The 25638-nt window shown below is 34.6% G+C and overlaps 2 protein-coding genes across 8 annotated transcripts in view; one reads left to right on the top strand and one right to left on the bottom strand.

Annotated features, from left to right (window-relative positions):
• The window catches only part of LOC124369695 (E3 ubiquitin-protein ligase MYCBP2), a 663749-nt gene that overhangs the window by 299432 nt on the left and 338679 nt on the right, over nt 1–25638 (top strand). The gene's annotated exons all lie outside the window — the stretch shown is intronic.
• LOC124369739 lies at nt 67–6342 on the bottom strand. Of its 2 annotated transcripts, none has more exons than XM_046827808.1 (3): nt 6216–6342; nt 2224–2416; nt 67–1550 (listed from the first exon to the last, which is right to left on the bottom strand). In XM_046827808.1, exons 2-3 carry the CDS (start codon nt 2383–2385, stop codon nt 273–275), a joined length of 1440 nt encoding a protein of 479 aa, XP_046683764.1. In that variant the 5' UTR covers nt 2386–2416; nt 6216–6342; the 3' UTR covers nt 67–272. The 2 variants fall into 2 exon arrangements, with proteins under 2 accessions (XP_046683764.1, XP_046683772.1); XM_046827816.1 differs by having other exon boundaries at nt 2224–2413; nt 6216–6301.

The following is a 25638-nucleotide window of genomic DNA, read 5'->3' as shown; positions in this document are numbered from 1 at the left end:
TCCTCACAATTAAAGCGAATAATAAAAATAATTTGTCTTTGTGATCAGATGAAATAAAGCAAATAATTTACTCAATGTTTCTATAAATGGTTTTATTTCTTAACGGAATGTACAATATGTTACTTCAAAGTTAACTCTAAAGATACTTCTAGACACTAAATATAAGAATGATCACAGTTAGCCATCATATGGTGGTAGTTTCCGTTACAACAGCAGAATATTTGGTAACATTGACATAAGTAGGTACGAGATCAGAATACTGACGATAAGGGTCATTGGTCGCCCTTGTCGGGCCTCTCCTTGACGTACTCCGTGGGCACGATGGCTTCGGCGTGCTCCACGATGACGTGCAGTTCGGTCTCTCGGTACGTTTTGCCCTCAGGCACCACCAACATGTGAGGTTTGCTGTAGTCGGCGGGCCGCAAGGCGGAAGGCGAAGTGGGAACGTTGATGTAACGTTTGGCCCGCCTCTGGAAGCCGCAGTAGACCACCAGACCGATGACCACCACACAAGTCACAACACCGATGCCCACCAGAACCTTTACGAGGAGACTAGATTTCGTGACGTTGCAATATGACCTCAAAAAGTCTCTGATGCTCATGGGTTTCGGGTTTAAGCAGTAGATAACGGTGTCGATTTGAGGAACCTGGATTTTGTAGATCGGGTTCGAAGAGAAGTATACGAGATCGGTCGCCCAGGTTGAGACGCTGGGGCAAGAACATTGCTGGCTGATCATGATCCAATCCAGTCTGGGATTGAACCCCGAGGTATTGAACGTCAGAGACCCACTCTCAAAGTTCTTCAAAGTGTTGTTCTCGAAGATCAAATCTTGTTTGCCGGCCTCTTCGAAATATTTCCTCTCCACAGTGAATCCGACAAAGGCGTCTTCTTCCAGACGGCCGAATCTGTTGTCATGAATGGATACATCTCCTTTAGTGTGCACATGGAATGCTTTCTCTTGAACGAATTCTACATTGCTCTGGCTGATTCTAAAACTTCTCGGATCATATATTTTGAAAGCAGACTGTTCTATTTCTCCTACTGTCACGTTGCGCAAAAGTACCTCTTGATGGACGTCGATGTCTATCATAGTCCTTGTGGGGATTAAATTAACACTAGTGTCGGCGATAACTAAAAACTCGACACTGAACTTCTTGAACGCCTGTGGTTCCAAATCGGCGAAGTGGACTCTTGTGAAATCTATCCTCTCGGCATGGTCGATGGACGAGAAAGCGAACGGTCGTACATGCGAGACGCTGACGGATGTGAAGCAGATGTGCCGAAGAGAGCCTTGGAAGCTGTAGCTGGGAATATCCGGAATGACGGTGTTGGTGATGTTGACCAACAGACCGCTGTGTTTTTCGTTGTTGGTCCGCCAAAAGAATGCTTGTTCCTCCAAAGTGAGCTTGGCGATGTTGGTAGCACTGAACTGTTGCAAAGCTGGCAGATCCGACAAAGCCCGTGATGTCACATGCACGTGGACACAATTGACAACATTGATGGAGCTAAAGATGTACATATCGAACATCTCTTTCTTCAGAACAATTTCCTAAAACAAACCACATAAGTTAAATTGGACGTTTCAACTGTTTTGACATCTATTTTTTTATAACTACTCATGTTATTTTGGTTTTACACTTAGGTTTGTGGGTCATAAGATTTATGAATCGGACGAAAGAAGAAGGTACATTGATATTAACAAATCTTTGTTTCTGGACTTTATAAAACATCAGTAAATTAAAGCTATTGATTGAATAGTTGTACCTTATTTTATATCAGTTATATTCATATGGTAAATTCAGTTTCGTAACAAGCATATGTTAGCACGGAGTTTGAGTAATTGGTATTTATTACAATGAGTTACTATTAAAACAAGAGCTCATGCAGGACTAAGTATTTTCTGCACCATTAATTGAGTGAGCGTGAAACAAAGCACCAGTAACTCTTGATGAAAGGTAACAGTATTGTTCCCCAAGGTCCGATACTGTAGGGCATTAGCCGAGCTCGTGCAGTGTACCTTAACTGTTGGTGCAATTATGACTCTAAGAGTTACGCGCTAAGACGTGGACTCTATGTGGACTCCTTGTACCATTCAACGCTCCTTCTGGATATATGTGTGTCTTTGAACCGATTTAAATTCGCCTTTAATATGTATTGCGATTTTACACTTTTATTGTTTTTACAACTGTCAGGATGATTGGTTTTTAACAATTATAGACTACCTTAGCTGGAGATATCGAGCAATCGCACACCAGCAGTCCTCGGGCACATCTACATGGACCTAGGTCACAAACCGAGGCCGCGCTGGGGTGGATAATGGCCTCGGTGAACCAAGTAGTGAGCCAGACCACACAGAGCCATAGCCATAGTGTCCGAGTCACCATCTCATCTGGCTATCCTGTTGCCCATACTCTGCTAAAACAACATTAAAGAGTTTAACACCTATTATGCAGAACCGAAAAGATAATAACGAGAACTAACCCTAAAACAATGTGGAAATATGATTATATACTCGTAAGATTAGCCATCTGTTATTTTAAAATATAAAACCAATAAAATACTATTCTAAAGGACAAGACTAGTCATTCTTAATGATAAGTTTTTTCTCAATCACTAATCTGAAAGATAAGGCCAGTAAACTTCTACTCATGAAACATATCTCGTTTTGGCTAAAATTCTTAAAGATAACCAGGCCCATTACTCGTATCATTAAAGATAAGCCCATTCATAGCTACATTATGAAAGGTAAGATTCTTTGACTCTTTAGTAACTATACCGAAGGATAAGTCCATTTATAACTACTATTCTGAGAGATTTTTAGAATCTGTAAAGTCCGTTCTTAAACTGTTCTTTTTTATCGATGATAATCTCTTTATTAACCGAATAGCTCTTAAAAAATTAATCGTTTTACGGATTTGAACGTATATTAGCACACGTTAATCAGAACTGTTGTTCTGTGTACTCAAGTTGATAATGATGTCTTCTTCTCCACTGTGGTTTCATTAAGTGAAACTACATTTGAAATTTATATCTTGGAGTGTTCTTCACACCGTTTTCATACGTTTAACCATGTTGAGTTATAAAATCAGAAAACATGGACCAGCTATCTATTTCCTTTATACGATTTAATTTATCCTTCATAAGATTGTCCATAAGGAGAATTCAGTGTCCGACACATGTCTATCGCGTAAGATTTTTTATCTACATCTTAATTGCTGCTTCAACCATAATTATTGATATTTCCTAGAGGTATATTTTTCCTTTCAATTACACATAATTTTCTATCAGTATATTATTCTATAATCAGCTGTCCTTAATATAATATCCTGTTCAATGGTCGGTCCCTCTGCAGAATTGTAAAAGCACCGTTGAATGTGTTAAAATCCAATTGTAATTTGTAGAACTGACTGCAACAATTTAATTGTGTTTTCCAGCAGCCTATAGGAACATCACTGACTTGGCACCCCAAGATAATATGTTGACTGTGAACCGCTTGCCACTGGCAAGGTTAACGCACGTCTGGCACACTCATCTGTGATAAGTGGTGCTGACAATGTTATCACTTAGTAGATAAGAGAACCTTGGTTTATTGTTTCTCCCGTGTTGCCAACTCGGTCAGGGTGGAGCCAATTTAAATAAACTATGAATTACTCGAACCTCTTTATTCTCAATTAATGTTTAATATTTAGTATGAATACCATTTAATACTGAAGGGGCGAACGTCAAAATTAAAAGTACTACCGTCCTTATCCAATATTTTGTCTATTTAATTACAGTTTGGTTAAGTTACGAAATGCATTTTAACATACATTAATCAATCACTTACTTGGGTGAAAATCAGCTTTCCTTATGTGACAAACTAAATTATGCTAATTTTAACAAATAGTATTGTAAATTGTAATATAGTCTTTTTAAGAGCAATTTTAAAATCTTTAAAGAAACGTAAAACGTAACATTTACTTCGTAACACCATACCGCAATTAATTGTATAATTTCACATTTGTTTTTTTAATTTGACCAAGTATAATGTCGCAGATACACAGAAACGGCATTCAGGTCAGTCTGTATTGAGACGTATCTGGTTTTGGAAGCAACACTTGCCAGCGCAGCGCAGCGCAACGGTCAAGGCCAGCAAACATGCAGAGCTGTCACACGCGGTGTTTGCTCGCTATGTGGCTCACGTACTGTGTGCCACACGCGTACTGTATGAGTGACTGCGCTGCCAGCGTCACCCATACCTAGCTAGCTATCAGGTCAGCAATGATGAGGCCGTATGGGGAACGCAAGTTTTCAGGTCTGTAAAAATGAATCTGCTGTATGAAATCTCATTTAGTCCCTATTTTGGTATCGGGTATTATTTGTGGCGATATTTTTTTTTTAGGGAGGTGGGGGGTGGATGACCTCAACTTCTAGCACGGAACCATTTATTACATTACTGTTCATATATTTTCTTAGAACAATTAGAAGTATAAATATGAAGGTCTTAAGAATTTTTATTTTTCAGAGACGTGTTCCAGTGGTTGGAAATATATTGAGGAATTAACCTGTTTCCGTGGGTGAGATAAATTCCACCGAGCATATGCGTAATTAGGGAACGACCGAAAAGGTTAACTGTACCTAACGGATCATCACTTACAAAGAAGTGATAAATAATTTCAAGAACGTAGATGAAATGTAACCCGTTTAAATATCCAGTAAGCTTATGAGATGTCAAGATAATCTCTTCTTGCTCCACTTTTATAGAAGATGCTGATAACGGTAAGGTTGTTTCTATAGGGTGATATGATGCACTAAAGTGGACTAGAATTGTAATATAATTCAACTGTGACGTTCTACGCCTACAATTTAATTTTAACACTTAACTATAACGAACTGTGAATTGCAATTTTGTTTAGTTAAATAAATTTAGTAATATACTTAAAATTTACTAAAATATTAACACAATTACAACCTTACGAATTTAAAAATTTTTGGGATGATCTCTCGTTATTAATAACAGCACTTCTTTGGGATATTGTCGTTGTTAATTGTAAAAAATAATAGAACTGTAATTATCAGTCACTGAAGGGTTGTAATTGGCTTCTTGTTAATACAATGGTATCCTTTACATTATTCGGTTTAAAATCTTCCCATTTTTATAGTGAACTCTAAAATAAACTGCTGTTCCTTTATAACTCAATGGAGAAACATTTTTCAACTTAGAGGAAAGTTACAGGAATGTTACTTTCCTCTAAATAAAGGGAAGTAAAAATGTAGGAATGTTATTTCTGTCGGACATACAGTTAATTACTTACTGTTATAGTTTATTTTTCAAGTAAAATATTTTCAACCTTATACCTAATTTACTACAAACGTTGATTCTGAAATAAAGGAAATATTAATTTTAGCTATGGGAAAAAATTAAATTGATCAATTATATTTAATATTATACACAGTGTAATTATATTTTCTATCAGTATCCAGTGTTAACCCTTGCGAGTTGTAAATACCGTGTAACTTTGTGTGTAGTTAACTTTTGAACAGGTCGCGCTCAAAGAGGCATTCGCTTTATGCCGTTTTCTTGTCTCTGTTAATACAATATTTATCAGCTAAACTGATTCTGGCCTAATTTGCAATGTTTTCAAACCGTATAAAAACTTTTAAAGGGGTACTTTATTATGATCAAAATTTGTTTAACAACAAAATATAAGTTATGATTTTGTTATTAATGATATAAGTCTTGTTAAGGATCATTGGTACAGTAATTTAGTTTTCAAATAAATATGAATTGTTATACATGTGCAAAAGAGAAGTAAACGTCTTGTAGCAACATTGAATTTGAATGTCCGAGTAATAGCTCTAAAGTTACACAAAATAACAGTTGGTAATGGGCTATTTGAACTATAAAGGGCATATGTTAAACACACATATTATCTATAAATGTACAGTAATTACATTCTAGAAAGAAATTTAATCAAATTCTAAATATTTAGTTGGTTAACGCGTTAACATGTATTTGTGGCTGTTACTACATTTATTATTTAGCCAAATATACGTTTTATTATATCGGAAGTTTGGAAAATTGCGTCTAACTCTTGCAGATTAATACAATGTAAGTATTTTGAAGTGAATAAGTTTTACGGCACAATATTAGAAATAATGTTAGGGTTACAGTTTATTACAGCCACTATAATAATAGAAGGTATTGTATCGAGAAGAACTACGAAAGAGTCACCTCATACAGTAATCCACACACAGTCGGTCCACCTCCTCCTATCACTGTCTCACCTACTGCGGGCGTGAGGCTGGCGGCTGTATGAGCGGGAGGGGGGAGGTCCCTCCTTTAGCCCCCCACCTCACCCGTGTTATCAGTCCTGGATGTAGATCGTTCAGCTTTGGATATACAGGGATTGCATCGATCATATTGATAGTATTCGGCTGGACATGGAGATGTTGTAAGAATTGTTTGTTTGCTTGTTTGTGAACCGAGACCCCGATAACGTGGTCGATTCATATGTGAAACTGTGAATGTCTGTGGGTGTGAATTTGTTTACAGAGAACAATAAAATTGCAGCCTTCTAGTGTTTCTCAACCCGAGCTTAAACAATATCTTATTATTTATTTTTGATCATATGATTTTCTTGGATTATGATTATTTAGTTTAGTTTAGAAGCGACCTTAATTTTCAAACTTTAAAGATCCTTCATTTATTTTTTTCATAACAATTTAGTATTACTAAATAAGTATCCTAAAAATTACAATAATCTAAAATTAAGTGATTTTCAAATATTGTGTGTTTATAGTTTTTACGTCGCATTAAGCATTACTTCATATTCCTCAAACAAAATAACAGTCGGTAATCGTTTTCTTGTTGGTAATAAACTGAAAACTATTTTTTCATTACAAACCACTAAAAAAGAAAAGGTTTGGAATTAAATCAGGGGAATCTTACTCCTGTTAATCATTGAATTATTTACAACAAATAATAATTTGCATTTGTAGAAATTAAAAAAATATCTTTGTTTGTATTTTTCCCTCTGGAGACAATAATGATCTTTAGTTAGCATTTCAGTTTGTTTGTGTTAAATGTTGTAGTTGAAATGCCCGGAAACACGGCGTTTCGAACTTTCACGTCCCTCGGATCGTTTCTATTGAATTAATACTTGTAGAACTTTACCACTTACTGTGATGACTTAATCCTAAGAAACATTTTTCTATAGTGCCTTAAGTAAAATCTTCACTCAAGAGTTTACCATATCTCTCTTACGTAATCGAAGTACAAACTTGCTTATAAAGCATAAAAATGTACCTTACAAATTAGACTGTTATAAAATATGACTAATCCAACCTAGCAATATTTACATCTTATAGCACAAATAATTGCATTAGTTCCATGTCAGCAATATCAGTAAAATTTAAAAATAATCGATAATGTTTACTTGGATTTTATGATAATTCGTCTTTTAATTCATAATTTTACTTGTTAAATAATTCGAATTGTAATAGAAAGTTTTTCCTTGTTGCTAAGAACTATATTAATGTTTAATTCATTCGTACACAAGTGGGAAACCAAAATAACTTTAAAATTTTAGTGGTTACATTAGGCAATAAGAGTCAGTAAGATAATTATTATTTGTTGCTCGCAGGGGCTGGTTTGAACCCCTTCACAGAAACAAACTTATTAGACATTTTTATGTGTTATATATATAGCCCAGCTTTTTACTTTCACAGGAAGCATTTGATCAACTTAAAGGGACTATTTCTTGACGTTTGTCCCTAACCTTGGACATCTCTGCGTGCAGTACAGTCACATTTGAACTTGTAGTACTTGTAGACGTCCAGAAGGTGCTATCTCATTGACCATTGTTCAGTGATCGTGCATTCTCTCAAGTTTCACATTGAGTGTAAGCAACAAAAAGTAGATAACAGAACGTGCTAAAATAGTAAGTGGGATTAAACGCCTGCAAAATATTTATTAAGAGTAAATTATAAAAAAATAAGTAGGCCTACGAAACTTGAGAACGAACTCTCGCATTGGCGCAGCAAACATAACGGTGAGATAATCTGACTTGCAGCCCAGTCTGTCCCTGAGGGAGATTCCCCGTTATCAGTTAGTTGACTGTAGAACATTTCTCCCCGGGGTGGCACTCCCAGCACCTCAGGGTCTTAGCCATTACGGTCATTAGATTGTGTTAACTTGGTTCTACTACCGACAACAATCTTATCAGCGTAGTAGCTATATACGTATATGGAAAACATACGTTAGCGTTTTGAAACTCAAATTGAATTCAATACGTCTGAAATCTATTATACCCATTAATATTTTATTTTCGCTCCATCAATTAGCCATAGACGTGGTTGGTTATCGACAGTGTATTTATTGTTCGCTGATAACCCAACAGTCACAGTCACAATGCAAGGTCACGTGATGTACAGCGTTGGGCGGCACTTCATTGTGCAAGTGACGTTGGTCGTAAAGTAAAGGAGTTGCCCAAGCAAGAGCGGCCAATCAGTGTCTCGTCGGTTAGTATGTAGCTTTATACACAATGAGTGATGTTTACCTTTGGAAGGGCGTATAACTAAGTTATGCAAGGCAATTCAGAAATAACAATTGTGCTAAAATTTTAAACGTATCTGTTGCAAAGTGTGGCATTTGTAATATCAACTACATGCATTTAGATACTATATTCTTCTCAAGTTTTGCTCGAAACTTGTTCTTGGCATTAGGATCGGTGTTCATATCCTCTTGGGTTTTGATATTAGGTGGATGACTATGTCCCATATCAAAATTTCCTAATAATGAATCCTTATATTTAGAATTTTTGTTACTCTTGTTACAGTTGCTCATCTTAGATATCGTATGATTATTAATATGAACACATTTTTTAAGAAATCAATAAATCAAGGATTCTTTTTTTGTCTTTATTTCCTGGTTTTTTTCAAGAAATTGGTGTGTTTTCACAAGTTTTAGGTGAATGGTTAATCTTAAGAGTACCCTTTAGCTCAGACTGAAAGAAAGATTGAGTTTTAGTTCTTAGACTTACCCAACCTGTGTCCTGAATAACGTCTTAAGTTTTCCTGTTCATAACGTATCGTGACGTATCCGTTTTACATTTTCATTTTAACTTATTTTGGATGAAAGGACTGGACACAGCGAGGCCGGATAAACTCTTTTTATTAATTTAGCAAACTGTCGATGTGGTATGTAAGCAGCAAACTTATTATTAATATTAGAATTAGTAAACATTATGTAGTCACAGTATTATAAAGAGCAAATCTATGTTAGACATAATTGATACACCATTACGATTAATAGATTACCGTATATTTAGCAATTAATTAATGTTATCTTATATTATATATCAGATCCTACAGAAAAATGATAAGTAGATTTCTTGCATGAAGGTAAACTCACCAAAGGAAGTAAAGAAAAGAACATACATAAATCTGGGTTGTGTTGAGAATCCATGAGACAAGGTCCCTCACTCGGAACCAATTTATGGTGTTGGTCTCCTTCCTTGCATCTAACTTAACTCGACGTCTTTCTTTCATAATGCGCTTATTTAGAATACCGGACGTTATGTAAAGTGTTTCCTTTTTTTCACTTTATTTAGTATTTTGCACTTTATTTCTGATTTAACTTAACCTGTAGCAGAGATTAAATGTGTTATTGTCCAGTATTATATCATCTATAAGTTGATAGAATGGGCTTCATTATTTAAGTGCTTTAAGTTCGATTGTTTGAAGGAAATTATGATAGGTAAAACAAAAACTTATTTATAAATAAAGTTTCGAAATCTGGTATCTGCTATCTTTATCAGGTAGAAAACACACAAATTTTAATTTAAATAGTAGAGCCAGCTGTACTAACGACCATCTTTGTTTAAGCCCCATAAGGAAATGTTAATTTTCAAATAGTAGAGCCAGCTCTACTAACGACCATCTTTGTTTAAGCCCCATAAGGAAATGTTAATTTTCAAATACTTTTACTCTTTAGTCGTAGAATTATGGGTTTCACTTGTTTAACAGTTTATGATTCATGCGTCCAAACTCTTGATCTTTGTTTTATATTTTTATTGGTTATTTATAAATATTCGTATAACTCGTTGTACTTCATCCTTTAAGTACTCTACAACTAAAGATTTTGCAATTAAAAAGGAGACATCTACCATAGTTGTTCTACATCCAAAAATGAGGCGTAAAACTGTTGTTAAGGATAACATTGTTCTTATGAGGAAAAAGTCAAGGCCGTTTCACTGAAGCCGAATTTTCCCGATTGTTGGATGTAATAGCCGGAAATTATATGTATTAAAATAAAGAAATCTACCTTTAGACACGGCCAATGTAAATTTGTTTATCGAACTCACAATAAAACTCCAAACTCCAAAAAATTAAAAAGTATAAACCTCTTACCTTAAAACAAGACGCGACACACACACAATGCTCAGTGCTGCTTCAGTTGTCCCCTCATCCGAAGAAAAAAGCTAGATCTTAAAAAGTCTGTAATGTTTATATTTTAACACTATAATATAGTAAGCATCCATTATATCCTTATTCTTTCAACTCATTCATAGTAAATAGCACACATTAAACGTATAAACTATTTCTTTCCAGAGTGCCAGTTTGTGGTTTTATAAAAATCAAGATTTTACTAATTACTAGTTTTTGCAAGCATCTAATCTTTTTAATGATATGGCATTTTTTTAATGCGTACTGTTTTACTAGAACAACAATTTAATTGAAACAAATATAGAAACCAATCTATTACAAAATCTTTGAGGTCTGATATATATGTATAGATTAAAGGGATTGTTGATTCGTTCTTCGATCACTGAAGATTGGCATCGGAGAAAGAGCATCCACTGCATTACAAGTGTGACTTTAGCTTGTAATAATCATTGCTCTCCGATTGTAGTCCATAATATGTACCAATAATGTTTCTTCAGGCTCGTTATGTGAACAAACAAATAACACACAGAACCGTTTGTGTAACAAACAAAACAAATACTGTGGTGTGTTCAGCTTGATGGATGATCACTGGCCAGCGATGAAAACATAATGCTAATAGTCTGCAATGGACAGATACTAATGATCGAGGTGAATTTTACACCACTGGAGCTCGTTGCGGAATTTCTCCTACGTCCCCGTTATTTTCAGCATGAATTGAATCAAACTATTTAAGGAAAAGTGTGAAGAAGGGATTAAGATGACGTGTAGTGGTATCCTAGTATCCATATTATTGGCTCATTTGTCTTCCATCAACTCTCATGTGTCCGGAACATCGTACGCATGGTAATCTTCCACTAGAGAATTCCAATTGCTTCGAGAATCGCCTTTTGTGGTTACTTCTGCGCCCAACACGTGAGGTTTGCATACTTTATACAAGGGTCAAAACTTCAAAACCGGTACTTCGTAGTATTATATTTCTCCAGGACACTTTTTGGATAAGATCAGAATTAAATTAGAAGTCTACCTTGGACTGTAATTGGATGGACAGAAAAAAATATAAACCTTTTCTGTAACACCATGAAAAATTATGAACATATTTAGTTGAAGTTTGGGGAAATTTGTTATCAGGTATAAGGTACAAGCTAAAACAGCTGAAGATAAGACAGTGTCTTTTTACGATATCTATATGAAATACTACTGAAATTAGTTTTTCTATAAAAACATTAACGCACTCTCATTATATATATATACACACTGTGAAAACGTCTTGCTTAGCCTCAAAACTTAATCCTAGACGGTTTTTTGTGGTACTGATTAACAAAACCCTGATACTACTTTAAGTGTTTATAATTTCTCGTGAAACGATCAATATATTATTTTTACTTTTCTTATCTTCATGAAAGAGTTCTTTAAGGGATGTGACTAAAAACCTGTAAAAAAATTAATTACCTTGTTCGAACACGGATTACACCATTATAAAAAAGGCTTAACGCTTGTAGATTCTGAATATTTTACTCATTTGCCTGTATAAGTGCGGATTGACTAGAGCATTAACCAAAACCTATACCTTGATATTACTCTTTTGACAAAACATGATTATCACTTTGAAGGTTAACACAACCATCACTTGCTTATAGTAGTGCTACTGTCACCAATACTCCATAAATTATCGTTAATAGAGGTATAATCCCGTACACCCCGTTGCTATGTAGATTCGTTACACTACTGAAAATTATAAATTATAATCAGACATTGCAGAATGGGCCCAACCGACACGCTTCCCCGGTCAGGTTGTCAGGCCCGGAGCACGGAAGCGATTCCGCTGACTGATTAACAATGACGGGCCGAGCTTTTGTTACGATGTCGAGATCTCGGACCGTGAATGACGAATGTTTGTGTGTTCATTCACGAAAGGTGAGAATGTAACAGTAGAGTAACACATACTTGTGTCCGAATTATCCGATCGTTAATATAATAACAGTTTTAGATTTTGTCACGATGTCCAGATCTCGGACCGTGAATGACGAATGTTTGTGTGTTCATTCAGGAAAGGTGAGAATGTAACAGTGGAGTAACACATACTTGTGTCCGAATTATCCGATCGTTAGTATAATAACAGTTTTAGATTTTGTCAGTTCACGAATAGCATTGCCTGATAAGTTTAACTAAAGTACATATACTAGTAAATCCTTTTCACAAACAATTAGCACATGAACAGCAAAGCGTTCAATAGCTCTAAGAAACCTGTTCAATTTTGAATAAGTTTTAAGATGACGTTGGGTTTGCGCTATTGTGTTTTACAATATTTATATAGTGTGTGATAAACTGTTCTGTTATGGTAATACTAAATGAGTCAAAAGGTCTTATTTTTAACTTTCTCTTAGTTAAAAACAAACAATTTAAAAATTCGAAATATTGAAAAATATATAACAGGTGAGTTTGCCATGAATGAACCGGTACTTGGGAATAGTTCAAAGAAAGCATAATTTAATCCCCAGTTAACATAACTATACTACAGTATTTAACAATAAAATGCTTCATCATAGACCACTAAAACAATTAAAGTAAGCAATATGATGGATGGACTAGAAGGAAGAACATAAAAATTCCAATGCGTTATTTGTAGCACCCAAAATTTTAAAAATAAAAATAAACAATTAATTAAATTAGAAATAACTTAAAGCGATATGTATGTGGGGAAATGAATTGGAAGTGGTTTGCTTATTATAAATACGTTAATATGGTAACAATATTGTAAAATCTTAACGAGGCCAATATGAACCACATTCAAGGTTGTTTTTTTTTTAACTTATCAAACTAATTTGGCTTAAAACAAAACACCAAAAGTTTCTATCTTGTTTATTCTAACCTTTAATGACGTACTATCTTAAAAGTCCTTATGTTTACTTGTGTCTTGGTCTATTTTCAATTGAAATATTTTCACAGAATACCTGATTTAACAACATTAGGTTTAATTTAATTCTAAATTGGAGTTTTTGGAGATTTTAAATCTGGACAGCGTCAGTTTTTATCCCCACTTTCCTTTTCGCAAATCTACAATAGTATGGCTGTGATCTCTATATTTATGTGTGTGCTAAAACATACGGATTTAGTGTTTATGTAGTCAATTACCAGTAAGGCGTTATATGGCTAGAAAATAACTGATTATAAATAAATTATTTGTGTATTATTTGTTTTCCCTTGAACATTTAGAATGTGATTCATGGTGGTTAGGTGCGGGATATCTTATTTAAATTAAAGGGGATGCAATATACTAAGATAAATATGTTTAACATATTGATATGTGTAACACAATGACTGCGGTACAAAAATGTTATCGTACACCATCTCTAATCTGTACCAATTAGCCACTATTGTACAAGACATATCATTGCAAGGCTGGCTGTTAGATTTTATTATGTATTATTAATGTAAAGAAATTTTACGGCACACACTCATTGAAGTTTATACAATACACGAGCACATCAGGCCTAAGTGCATTAAACAACAGTTTATATGCTACTGCCCTGGCTTACAAAGATATGTCACGCACTATAGTGTGTCCACACCACTGGACTTATGTCACGTACTATAGTGTGTCCACACCACTGGACGTATGTCACGTACTATAGTGTGTCCACACCACTGGACGTATGTCACGTACTATAGTGTGTCCACACCACTGGACGTATGTCACGTACTATAGTGTGTCCACACCACTGGACGTAATAACGCAACATTTACCTTCTGTTTAGTCGGAGTACGTGTTGTTGAAGTATTAATTATCGAATGACACGATACATCCTCAGTGTTGTACACAATGTAAAAGCCCGTGGGCTGTTTGCCTGTGTGTGATGGACAGCACCATCACACATATTATCCTGTCATGAGTGTTATCGACGTGAACCCCCAGCAGTAATACCATTGTCTTTCCCGTGTGCACGCAAAGTGATATTTTATAATCAGTATTGTATTCTACTTATAGATCAATGTTTTTGTTTCATCGGAATCTTTCAATGAACCAACGAGCTTAGACACATATTCTCGTTCTCAGACCTCCCAACATATTTCCATGACATAACTAAAACCTACTAATAAATATTTCCAATTTAACTTCAGGCCTCGCTTGGGTCTCCAAATTTCATATTTTGCGTCCTCAGAGAGACAGTATATTAACTTAACGCTCACTTCAACAGGAGGTAGTAGGAATTCGACAGTGCTTTGTCATTTGAACAGATTTTTGTTTCCTGTCTCTAATTACAGGAGAATATCAAATAATTCTATATACAGCATACACACACGCGCGCGCGCGCACGCACGCACGCGCACACACACACACACACACACACACACACACACACACACACACACACACACACACACACACACACACACACAATGTTAATATACGAGGTATTGCTATTTGTACTTTGCATTTGTAAAATCAAATTTATGTCATTGGTGTTGGCCATAATAAAATCTTATGTTGGTTAACTTTGGTCTTTTAAAATCATTGAAATGATAAGATCACTCAAATTATGTGCGACTAAATATCAGTAATATAGGGAATGAGAGACGTGCATTCAAATAATTTATCTTGTGTTGACAACTTTATCTACCTTCATGTCCTGACGAGTTCTTCAGTTAGACAATCTCGTTTGTTTGATAAAGTGGAGAATAAAACGCATGCAGCCAAAGAATTGTACAAGGAGTAATGTGCAGTTAGTAAAAGGTCCAGTTAGATTTATTGCTTGGTTCAAAGAGTTGTAAACCTGTAAATTGTGAAGTCTAAGGCTGAAGGCGAACAGAACCACAAAAATAATAAAGTAGAGGTTTATAGTACATTTTCTACAAAAGGATATATATATATATATATATATATATATAAATTAAATTACATATGTACACTTATATTTATAAGTCGTTCGACATTATGCGACATTGATTCCTGAATCTGTGCGGCAATCGTTGCAATATAATACGTCTAAGTCGTATATTACAGAGATACGGATGAGTTGTTGCAAGTGTTCATGTTCATTAGTACGTAGCTGTGCACACAGTAATTGTTATCCTCTGTACGCACACTGCCATTGAGGTAGTCAAAATAGTAGTTACACCATTTCCATTGATTACCACTATTCGTACCGGCCGTGGATAGTTTAGCCGGATAACCGAGGCTCTCCAATAAGACAATTTTAGTTGTATTTAAACAGATTTTTTATTTTGCTGTTGTACACGAAATTGCTATGTTGTAATCACAATATTAATATACGCAATGACGGTAGTTGTGTTTTTAATTAATTTCAGGATGCATGCGATAATACCAAAATGTTGAAACTGTTGTCTACTTTAGGTAATACAATATTTAAATTCTATTAGATTTTTGTATGAAGAAGGTTAAGATATTCAGACTTTACGATTTCTAAAATGTGTGCGATATAACAGTGTGATGTCAAGTAAGTGAGAGACACAGACTTCATATATTTGTTCCGGGTGAGGACCTTCTCTCCTCCTGCTCACCACAAGCCACCTTCACACGAGAATTGTATCACATTTGGAATCGAGTAACGTGACTGTTAAAACTAAATACATTTTCGTTTGTCTTATATAGTAATTTATGTGTTAGGGAAGTTTAAATTATATTTACAGGAATGTTCTTATTTAAAAAAAAAAAACTTTTAACACGTACCTATTATGTTACATTTTTCCAGACAATTTTTATTTTTATTTAAATAACATATTAACATCATTGTACTAAATCAGTTTTAAACCTGAAGAGGTTTAAGCTATTTTAACATCTAAATTGTGCAAACATGTAAGTGCTTGCCAAAACTAATAAGGTAATACCCAGTTCTTGTATGGAACTTGTTTCCTGGTTTTGATTTTGTATTTAAACAAAATTAAGGATTCTTTATGTAATGTTTAAAAATGGTTTTATAAAAGTATATTCAATTTTGTATTTGCATAAAGCCTATTAGCGTGAGGCGAAACAGAAATCCAGCACAGGTTCCTGGGACTCAGACAACGCTAGTTATTGTTGTACTTAAATGGCCCGTGCGCATCGGGACAAGTTTATTGGACAGTTTGGTGTTCTGCCATGTAGTGGTTGAGCCCCGGACTCTGTATTGTTAAATATGTTTATGTGAGGGTCCCAGCATTATTGCGGCCATACCAAGTCGCTGTGCCAAGTCACCATTGTGATGATATGTCAACAACTGCAGCGCCTTCGGGTCAGTGTCATACACACGTCCATTGTGAAGTCATACGATTCTTTGTCTAAATATACGATTACGTGCACCTCTAGGTTGACCGGACTACTTTGTTTCATCTCCTGATGAGTATTACTTATCTTTGCTCAGCATCCGCCCATCAGTAATTGGCCGCGTTTTTTGATACAACCCTTCATTATGAAATCTTCAGAATGATTCATATCAAAGATAGAACGTACTTGTGACAATTAACAGATGTTTTCATCGCCAAAAATAATCACGTTAGCTGTGTTTTAATGTGTACCTACTTGCTGAAGAACCTGAAAGGAAGTTGTTAACACCTTCGACGTCAACACTAATCATGTACCGCCTGAAAGGACACCCGGAGTAGTCGAGAGGAGCGTCCACCGTAGTAGTGTAGTAATTGTTTTAAAGATTCATAAGTAAAATTTGTATATGAATAATTGTATTGCCTGAAGCAAATTGTAAACACATGAAGTTATAATGTGTTGAGAATACAATGAATTTAAAACCTGAATCCAAAAGTTATTAACCCAATTCCCTGTTTCTTTTGTACTATTGTAGAAGAATGTAACATTAAAATTCGTTATAGATACAAAGAAGAGAAGATTGTATTATATTGTATCCGTGGTGATACATGATAAATATCCGCAGAGAATAGAATATTACGGTACATTAGTTCTAGTAGTGACTGAGAGCCCGCAGTTCCCCGAGAGCCCGCTAGGGGCGCTCAGGTGGAGTTATTTATTATCCAATCATTCTTTGTGTAACCGCTGAATGGTTCTGGCTGTATCCAGTCAAAAGACCGACTTTTCTTTCACTGTTTATGCTTTTGACAGCGTGGCAACTTGTTATTTCAGATGAAATTGGAATTTCCCTCTTTGGCTTGTATTCTACGCTTTCTCGGCACATGGTTACATTCTCTGTTGTTTATAATCACATCTTAATGTGAACTTCTGCTGTGTTACACATGAAAACTAATAAACTTTCTGTTATACTCCAGAGATGTTAGTATAAGAAATATTACTGTAGATTTGATTTCTTAATAGAAACACAATAGAAGTATTTTTATAACTAGATTATATATTTTTTCTGTCAATCCATTGAGTTGATAAAATCATAATTTTCAATGTTTGTGGAAAATAAATGTTCCTCTATACGAATTTTGGTCCTCTTAGGAATGGCAGAAGTGGCAATATAAACACTACGTGTTTCTATATTTCCAGTTTGTTACTACGTACCACTAGAAGTATAGAGTAGAAACTATAAAGGAAAATTTCAATATTAATCATAATCTTAACTGTTTAGTTTGACATTTAAAGTAATACGCAGTAGGAGAAGAATATTGATGTGTTACGTAATGCAACCAATATGAAGTTATCGGTTGCGTCATTTAAAGCAGACAACAGACGTATATTGAGAGTGGAGGGTTAGAGGTGAGAAGTAATGAAATTTAACCTTTGACCATGGATAGTTGGTGGCCGAGGTAGTCTTTGTTCTCAGATTGGAGTTCAGTCATGCGTGCCGTAATGATTGAGTTCTGGACCTCTATATGACCTCAATCGACTACTGAGGGTGGAAATACATTATGAATGGATGGAATATCCTTATGTATTGTAAGTGTCAATTCGTCTACTTGTAATTTCAAATTATAAGAGCTTAGTGACATGTATGACGCATTTAATATTATAGGTACATTTTCGCTACCCTCCTATTTCGACCCTTAGCATAATTGGCGCTGCTGATCTATATTTTTCTTAAGGAAAAGTCCTCCACCACTATCAAGAAAAGCTAGACCGTGCCCTTTATAAATTACAAATTGGTCCTCGCCCCTTGTAAAGTAATATATCTAAACGTGTATTTGCTGCAAATGCATCCCGTGATAAACTTCATGTTTCAAGTATAGTTGGCGGGGACCACAAAACATAGTTTTCACCGTTAAAAACTAATTAAATAAATATAAATTTCCAAAATTTATTTGTAATATTTAAGTATTTATTTATTGGAACTATATATTCGTTTTTGATTATTTTTGTATTACTAAACATTTTAAGTGTCATATTTAGTATAATTATTATTATTTGAGGTTTTTATATTAATACGTATTATATGAATAATACTCATTCTTATTTATAAACATGTCTTTATGAGCAAATTGTATTTGTTATGAGATTTAAAATATTTTCCGTTCAAATATCACGTTGATTCTTAATTTACAGGAAACATAATTTCGTTAATAAAGTTAAACGTAAGTAGAAATACTTATTAAGAATCATGGGATGTGGCGTCATAATAGTAGCTTCCAACCTCGTCTCTCACCTCTTATCGTCGGGGTCGTTGGACTGATAACACTCTACAGAGAAGCCGAGTTCGAAATCCCGCGTTTAGGTGATAGGGAGGGAAGTCAACATACGTTTCCTGGGAATGCCTAGTCCTTTGTTTATGGAGATAGCACAGGGAATAACTGGAACGTTGACGGCCAATGAAGGAGTGGTCGACTGTACACTTCTTATCTATCTCTAGTCATAATCGGCTGATAACACCGTAGATACCTGTTGTGTTTCTTGGAAACCATGAGTCAATAAATGAAGAACTAGAACCCTGGCCGTCTAGCAAGAACAGGATAGTAAATTTTAGTTTTTCATCCAACAGTCAGTTTTCCAATCCAACCAGCAGGGGGGAATGACCGTTTTATCGCACGTTTGCATTAACAAGTCGTTTATTTACTATTACCTAATATTATTGATAGATGGTGGTTAATTGTACCCTTAATACAATAGTTCCTGTCTATTTTTATATATCTTATTATTATATACTCTCCCGTCTCTCATTCCACTAGCATCGTCAAATGATTGAGCTAGTGACGTTCATTATTAAACAGCTGTTTTTTTAAACACTACATTTCACAGTGAACGGAGTAGATAATCCTTGTGTGTAGCTAGAAAAGTTTCCTCCTGAGTTTATTTCCATCAAGAGTTTTGCAATATTCACAGAAAAATATGCACATATGAAAAGATACACGTTATACTTATTATTATTATACTAAAGGAACAAATAAAAGTAACGAAACACGTTTCTTATAATAAATTATTAACTTCTTCTCTGGATCTATCTGTATTAGTAGAGTGTTATTTATAAAGTTTAATTTCCAGTGCAAGACCCCGACATTAGCCGTATACATTAGACATCGATTTTATATAAATTACAGCAAATGTTAATAAAGGATCACTATAAGTTTACGAGTGATAGAGGTGTAAAACAGAAAATATAAAACATCGCAATCCGATGATCAATGTTACTACTGCCATTAGAACCTATTGCAACACTAGTGAATTCTATCTACTTAATTCAAGACCGATTGCATCCTAGCAAGTGTTTAACACTCGCACTACGACGAAAACGACTAATTCCAAGCCAAGCAGCTCTACAGATTATTGGGAAGTAGAACCAAGTAGTTCCAATGTATGATGTATTGATTAAGATGGTAACATTTTTAATGTTTTAAAGTAGTTTTAAATGCAAATTTGTATCCTGTCACGATTTGAAAGATCTTTCTTCCACGTCATTCAAATGCTTTTGTGCAGACACTAATAAAGATGGCGGCGCCAGTGTAACTGGTCCCAAACTTCGACCGTACTCAAAGGACTCGTCTCCGCATGACCGGAAAATGTTGTAATTAGATATTGCATGAATTTGAGAAAATAAAGAATCGAGAGAGGGACGAAAAGTGCACACTAATTTCGCCGCTTCAGCATATCGACACAAAACAAACTGACCGAGCAATCAATCACTGTCCGGGATAAGGGGCCCTACAGTCGGAGTGTGGCAATTGAAATCAATCCGGTTCATTAGCGATTTGACGAGTTGACAACTGGTGCAGACTGCAGAGTGATGGACGGAAATGTCGCTGGACATTCACTTACTCCCGCATCTCGGCAGCGACGATACGGGCTATAATGTAATTAGCGGAGGAGGGAAATAGATGGCTATACTGTCGTGCCAAAGGCAAGATATGATCCGGAACATGATTTTGTTTTCTTATATCTCTTTAATAATACGAGGATGGAGTCATTTGCAATCATTAATTTTAATTATAGTCCGGGAACTGAGAGCCAATATTTGCATTGTAAATTCTCACAACATAGTTTTTTGTTCAATTGATAGAGGAATTTCTCCTAACAAAAACATTAATGCCCAACCGCTCTAGTTTTGGTAAAGGTTAATTAAGGGTAAAAGTGTTAAGTGATAAACTTTATCATGGGTCATATTTTTGTACAAACTTATAATCAACGTCAGATCTAAGTCAGCTAGCGATATAAACTGAAAGTCGCCTTTATCATCCGTACAGTGGGTATTTATCTCGTTGGCTAATACTGATTTAACTTTTATATCCGAAGGTGGTTTATAAGCTAATTTAATTAAGAAATGTGCATGACCTAATAATTCCTTATAATCCGTTATATTTAACACTCGATACCCTTCTGTTTCTACTCGTACCAAAACTACCTTGTCTGAGGATCGATGATATCTTTCTTAGGAAAATCGTTGGCTGAAAATGTTGGTGGTACTAAACAATGAAAAAGGCCAATTTACTTGTCAGGTATTGTTACAAGCTTTACGCAAGAATCTCGTCGAACGCTCATTACTGTTGAAGTTACACTTCATTACTAAAGTAAGGGACTTACAATAACATTAACGTTTCAGAGCTCAAAGCATTTGAAAGCAGACACTTCTGGAGGCTCGAATGTTTAATAGGATTTGAACCTGCGTTGTTTGCTCTCAGCTGTGAAATACTTCACCTACAGAGAGTTGTCGAAATAAAACATTTACTTCTCCCGATATGAAAAATACAATTTTCATAAATATAATTCTTTAGTATTTCTCGATTTGTTTTTATCACAAGATTTGTATAGTTGTTTGTTTTTATATAAATTACGGTAGTTAGTTATTACCACTAGACATATCGCACTGTTTTATGAGTACATTTTATGAATAATAGAATGCTTTATGAATTCATTGATATCAACTTCAATAGATTTCAAGTTTGAACTCGTATCCGACACTGTTAGTAGCGACAATTTGAGTCCACTGGTAACCACTGTTAAATTACACACCTAATAACATTTACAAAGTAAATGTACAATTAAAATGCAAATTCTGTATTTGGATAAATTATATTAGTATAGTGGTCGATCAATCCATTTGTCCAAAATCAATGTGGTTCGTCAATATGTTTTGTTCGAAATCGTGGTGACCGATCAAACCCACTGGCCTAAATCGTTACAATAGTTTTTCCCTTTTTTGGACTGAGGCGGTCAGTCAATTTGTTTCGCAAACATTGTGGCAGCTGGTCAGTTCCTCGGACCTAAATCCATGGCAGTAGATATCTTCGTTTGTTAAAAGTGTGGAGGTTGATCAAACCCACTGGCCTAAATCGTGGCGGTCGGTTAATCTATTTGACCTAAATCATGGTGGTCAGTCAATCCTCGCAGCCTAAATATTGACAGTTCATTCATTGATCTGCTTAAATTCAATCGTAATTAACAGAGGGATAACAAGCTAAATGTAACAAATAAACATATAATTCCCTACCAAAAAATACAGTATTGCACAATGTTTCTTATATTGTAAGCGATGAAACTATACTACCATACAATTGTATAGAGAATGTATTATTATTATAATTGGCATTGGTGACACCATGTGATAGTTGAACTTTTTGTGTTTTAATTTGTACTTTAAAAAGTAATGCCTGTGAAATTTATATTGTTATCGTGGCTTTTTTCAACGTCATTAAAACATTGATTGGCCCACACTTTTGATACAATTTCTTTTCGTAATCATAACATTTAAATGTTTAATATAGTTAAAAATTAAATTAAATTTATACCATATATTCAATCTTGTATATCTTTTATTCTAATTTATTATTGCTTTAGTTAGTATAATACAACATTGTGTAATGTAGTTCGGAGGTCTCATTTTACTGAATATACTTAATAAATATTTTTCTAAATTTGTTTTTCTAATAAATTTTAAGTAGAAATCTCCCATAAGTATTATAGGGATAATGAATTGAATTAACAAACTCAGTGATTAGATTGGATTCTTGGATTTGGGTTTTAGGTCAAACTCTTCGTTGTCCTTCATTGTACTAAATATTATGAATAAATGATTTTCAAATCAGTTTGTTAGTAAAGTTTAAAGTAGAAAACCCTCTTAAGTATTATAGGGATAATGGATTGAATTAACAAACTCAGTGATTAGATTGGATTCTCGGATTTGGGTTTTAGGTCAAACTCTTTTCGTTGTCCTTAAAGCATTCTGTGTAGTTTTCATCCTAGACCTTGGTCTATATTTACTTGCACGAATCTTTCCATGACATTGTTCAGTTAAGTGGATTGTTTACTTTTTTGTTTTAAAATCTGTGTTATTGCTACAAGATAATTTGTTGAGCTTCAAATGGTTCTATCATCAATGTTTACCATTCACATCACGTTCAAAACTCAATTAAAAAGTTTGAAATTTTCAGCCTCGCTGTAGATTTACAAATTTCAAACAAAGTACAGATGATGATGATGATTGATTGATGTATTAGGTACTAAATATTAGTTTAACATTTCATTACTTAAGATGGCTTTGCACAACAAAGCCGGAATATCTCAAAATGTGAATTTTGCTTCCAATGTTTCGACCTATTGAGAACAGGAAACAAGATTAGTGTTAGTATACCAAATAATAGTCATGGGTTTTATAACCAGAAGTCGATTTTAGGTGTATTAATTGATTTTATTTAGTATATCACCTTATTCTTTTCAAACTTTCCTCTGATACTTAAAACGACACACTCCATCGCATATATAATAGCTTATAAATGAGAATTATAGATTAAAAAGGAAGATTCTTAAGTATGTAAATTACTCCTTGAAATATACGTCTTCCAGGAGTAAATGTAAAGATACATTTACAATTTGAAGTAATCGGAACCCTCCTCGGATAATGCTTCTCATGATTATAAACATTTGTTATCAAGTTAAAATTGTTCCAATAAACATGTATTACAAATATCTATTTATGAAAAAACCCGTCGTATAGGTGAATGGATCCCTCAGTGTGTTAATCCAGTAATAACATTTAAACTAATCATTACATACAATTTCATAACCAAAGTAGAGTAAAAAAGCTGAAGGCAACTATTTAATTTGTCACAACTTATATATACATATAATGAATAAATGAGATTATATGTTTTTAATGAATTCAGAAAGGTATATAATTTTGATTCCGAATCCAGTTAAAATATTCCGATTCCTCTTTGTCAAGTAATCAATGTATCCGAAGCAAGGCTCTTCTAACCGCAATAGTTCGCTCACATCCATTGTGGCTCATGAACTAGCTGTAAGCGTTAACAGATAATTATATTTCTAAAACGTTAAAATATTACAATTCCTCTTTGTCAAGTAATCAATGTATCCTATGCAAGGCTCTTCTAACCGCAATAGTTCGCTCACATCTATTGTGGCTCATGAGCTAGCTGTAAGCGTTAAAAGATAATTATATTTTTAAAACGTTAAAATATTCCGATTCCTGTTTGTCAAGTAATCAGTGTATCTGAGGCAAGGCTCTTCTAACCGCAATAGTTCGCTCACATCTATTGTGGCTCATGTGTTAGCTGTAAGCGTTAACAGATAATTATATTTCTAAAACGTCCAAATATTTCAATTCCTCTTTGTCAAGTAATCAATGTATCCGAAGCAAGGCTCTTCTAACCGCAATAGTTCGCTCACATCTATTGTGGCTCATGAGCTAGCTGTAAGCGTTAAAAGATAATTATATTTTTAAAACGTTAAAATATTCCGATTCCTGTTTGTCAAGTAATCAGTGTATCTGAGGCAAGGCTCTTCTAACGGCAACAGTTCGCTCACATCTATTTTGGCTCATGTGTTAGCTGTAAGCGTTAAAAGATAATTATATTTTTAAAACGTTAAAATATTCCGATTCCTGTTTGTCAAGTAATCAGTGCATCTGAGGCAAGGCTCTTCTAACGGCAATAATTCGCTCACATCTATTGTGGCTCATGTGTTAGCTGTAAGCGTTAACAGATAATTATATTTCTAAAACGTTCAAATATTTCAATTCCTCTTTGTCAAGTAATCAATGTATCCGAAGCAAGGCTCTTCTAACCGCAATAGTTCGCTCATATCTATTGTGGCTCATGAGTTAGCTGTAAGCGTTAAAAGATAATTATATTTTTAAAACGTTAAAATATTCCGATTCCTGTTTGTCAAGTAATCAGTGTATCTGAGGCAAGGCTCTTCTAACGGCAATAGTTCGCTCACATCTATTGTGGCTCATGAGCTAGCTGTAAGCGTTAAAAGATAATTATATTTTTAAAACATTAAAATATTCCGATTCCTGTTTGTCAAGTAATGAGTGTATCTGAGGCAAGGCTCTTCTAACGGCAATTGTTAGCTCACATCTATTGTGGCATATGAACTAGCTGTAAGCGTTAACAGATATTCATATTTCTAAAACGTTAAAATATTCCGATTCCTCTTTGTCAAGTAATCAATATATCTGAGGCAAGGGTCTTCTAACCGCAATAGTTGGCTCACATCTATTGTAACTCATGAGCTAGCTGTAAGCGTATAAACAGATAATTATATTTTTTAGATGTTAAACTATTCCAAATACTATTTGTCAAGTAATCAATGTATCCGTGGCAAGGCTTTGCTAACCACATTAGTTCGCTCACGCCTATAATGGCTCTCGAGCTAGCTGCAAACATTAACAGATAATTATATTTTTGAGATGTTAAACTATTCCAAATACTATTTGTCAAGTAATCAATGTATCCGTGGCAAGGCTTTGCTGACCACAGTAGTTCATTCATCCTATTGTGGCTCACGACCTAGCTTTTAATATTATTAGAAAATTATATTTCTGAGATGTTAAACTATTCCAAATACTATTTGTCAA

This window comes from Homalodisca vitripennis, chromosome 1 (genome assembly GCF_021130785.1).
Source record: "Homalodisca vitripennis isolate AUS2020 chromosome 1, UT_GWSS_2.1, whole genome shotgun sequence".
NCBI classification, from domain to species: domain Eukaryota; kingdom Metazoa; phylum Arthropoda; class Insecta; order Hemiptera; family Cicadellidae; genus Homalodisca; species Homalodisca vitripennis.
Note: the sequence above shows the minus strand (reverse complement) of the source record. Positions and strands in the feature narration are given on the sequence as shown.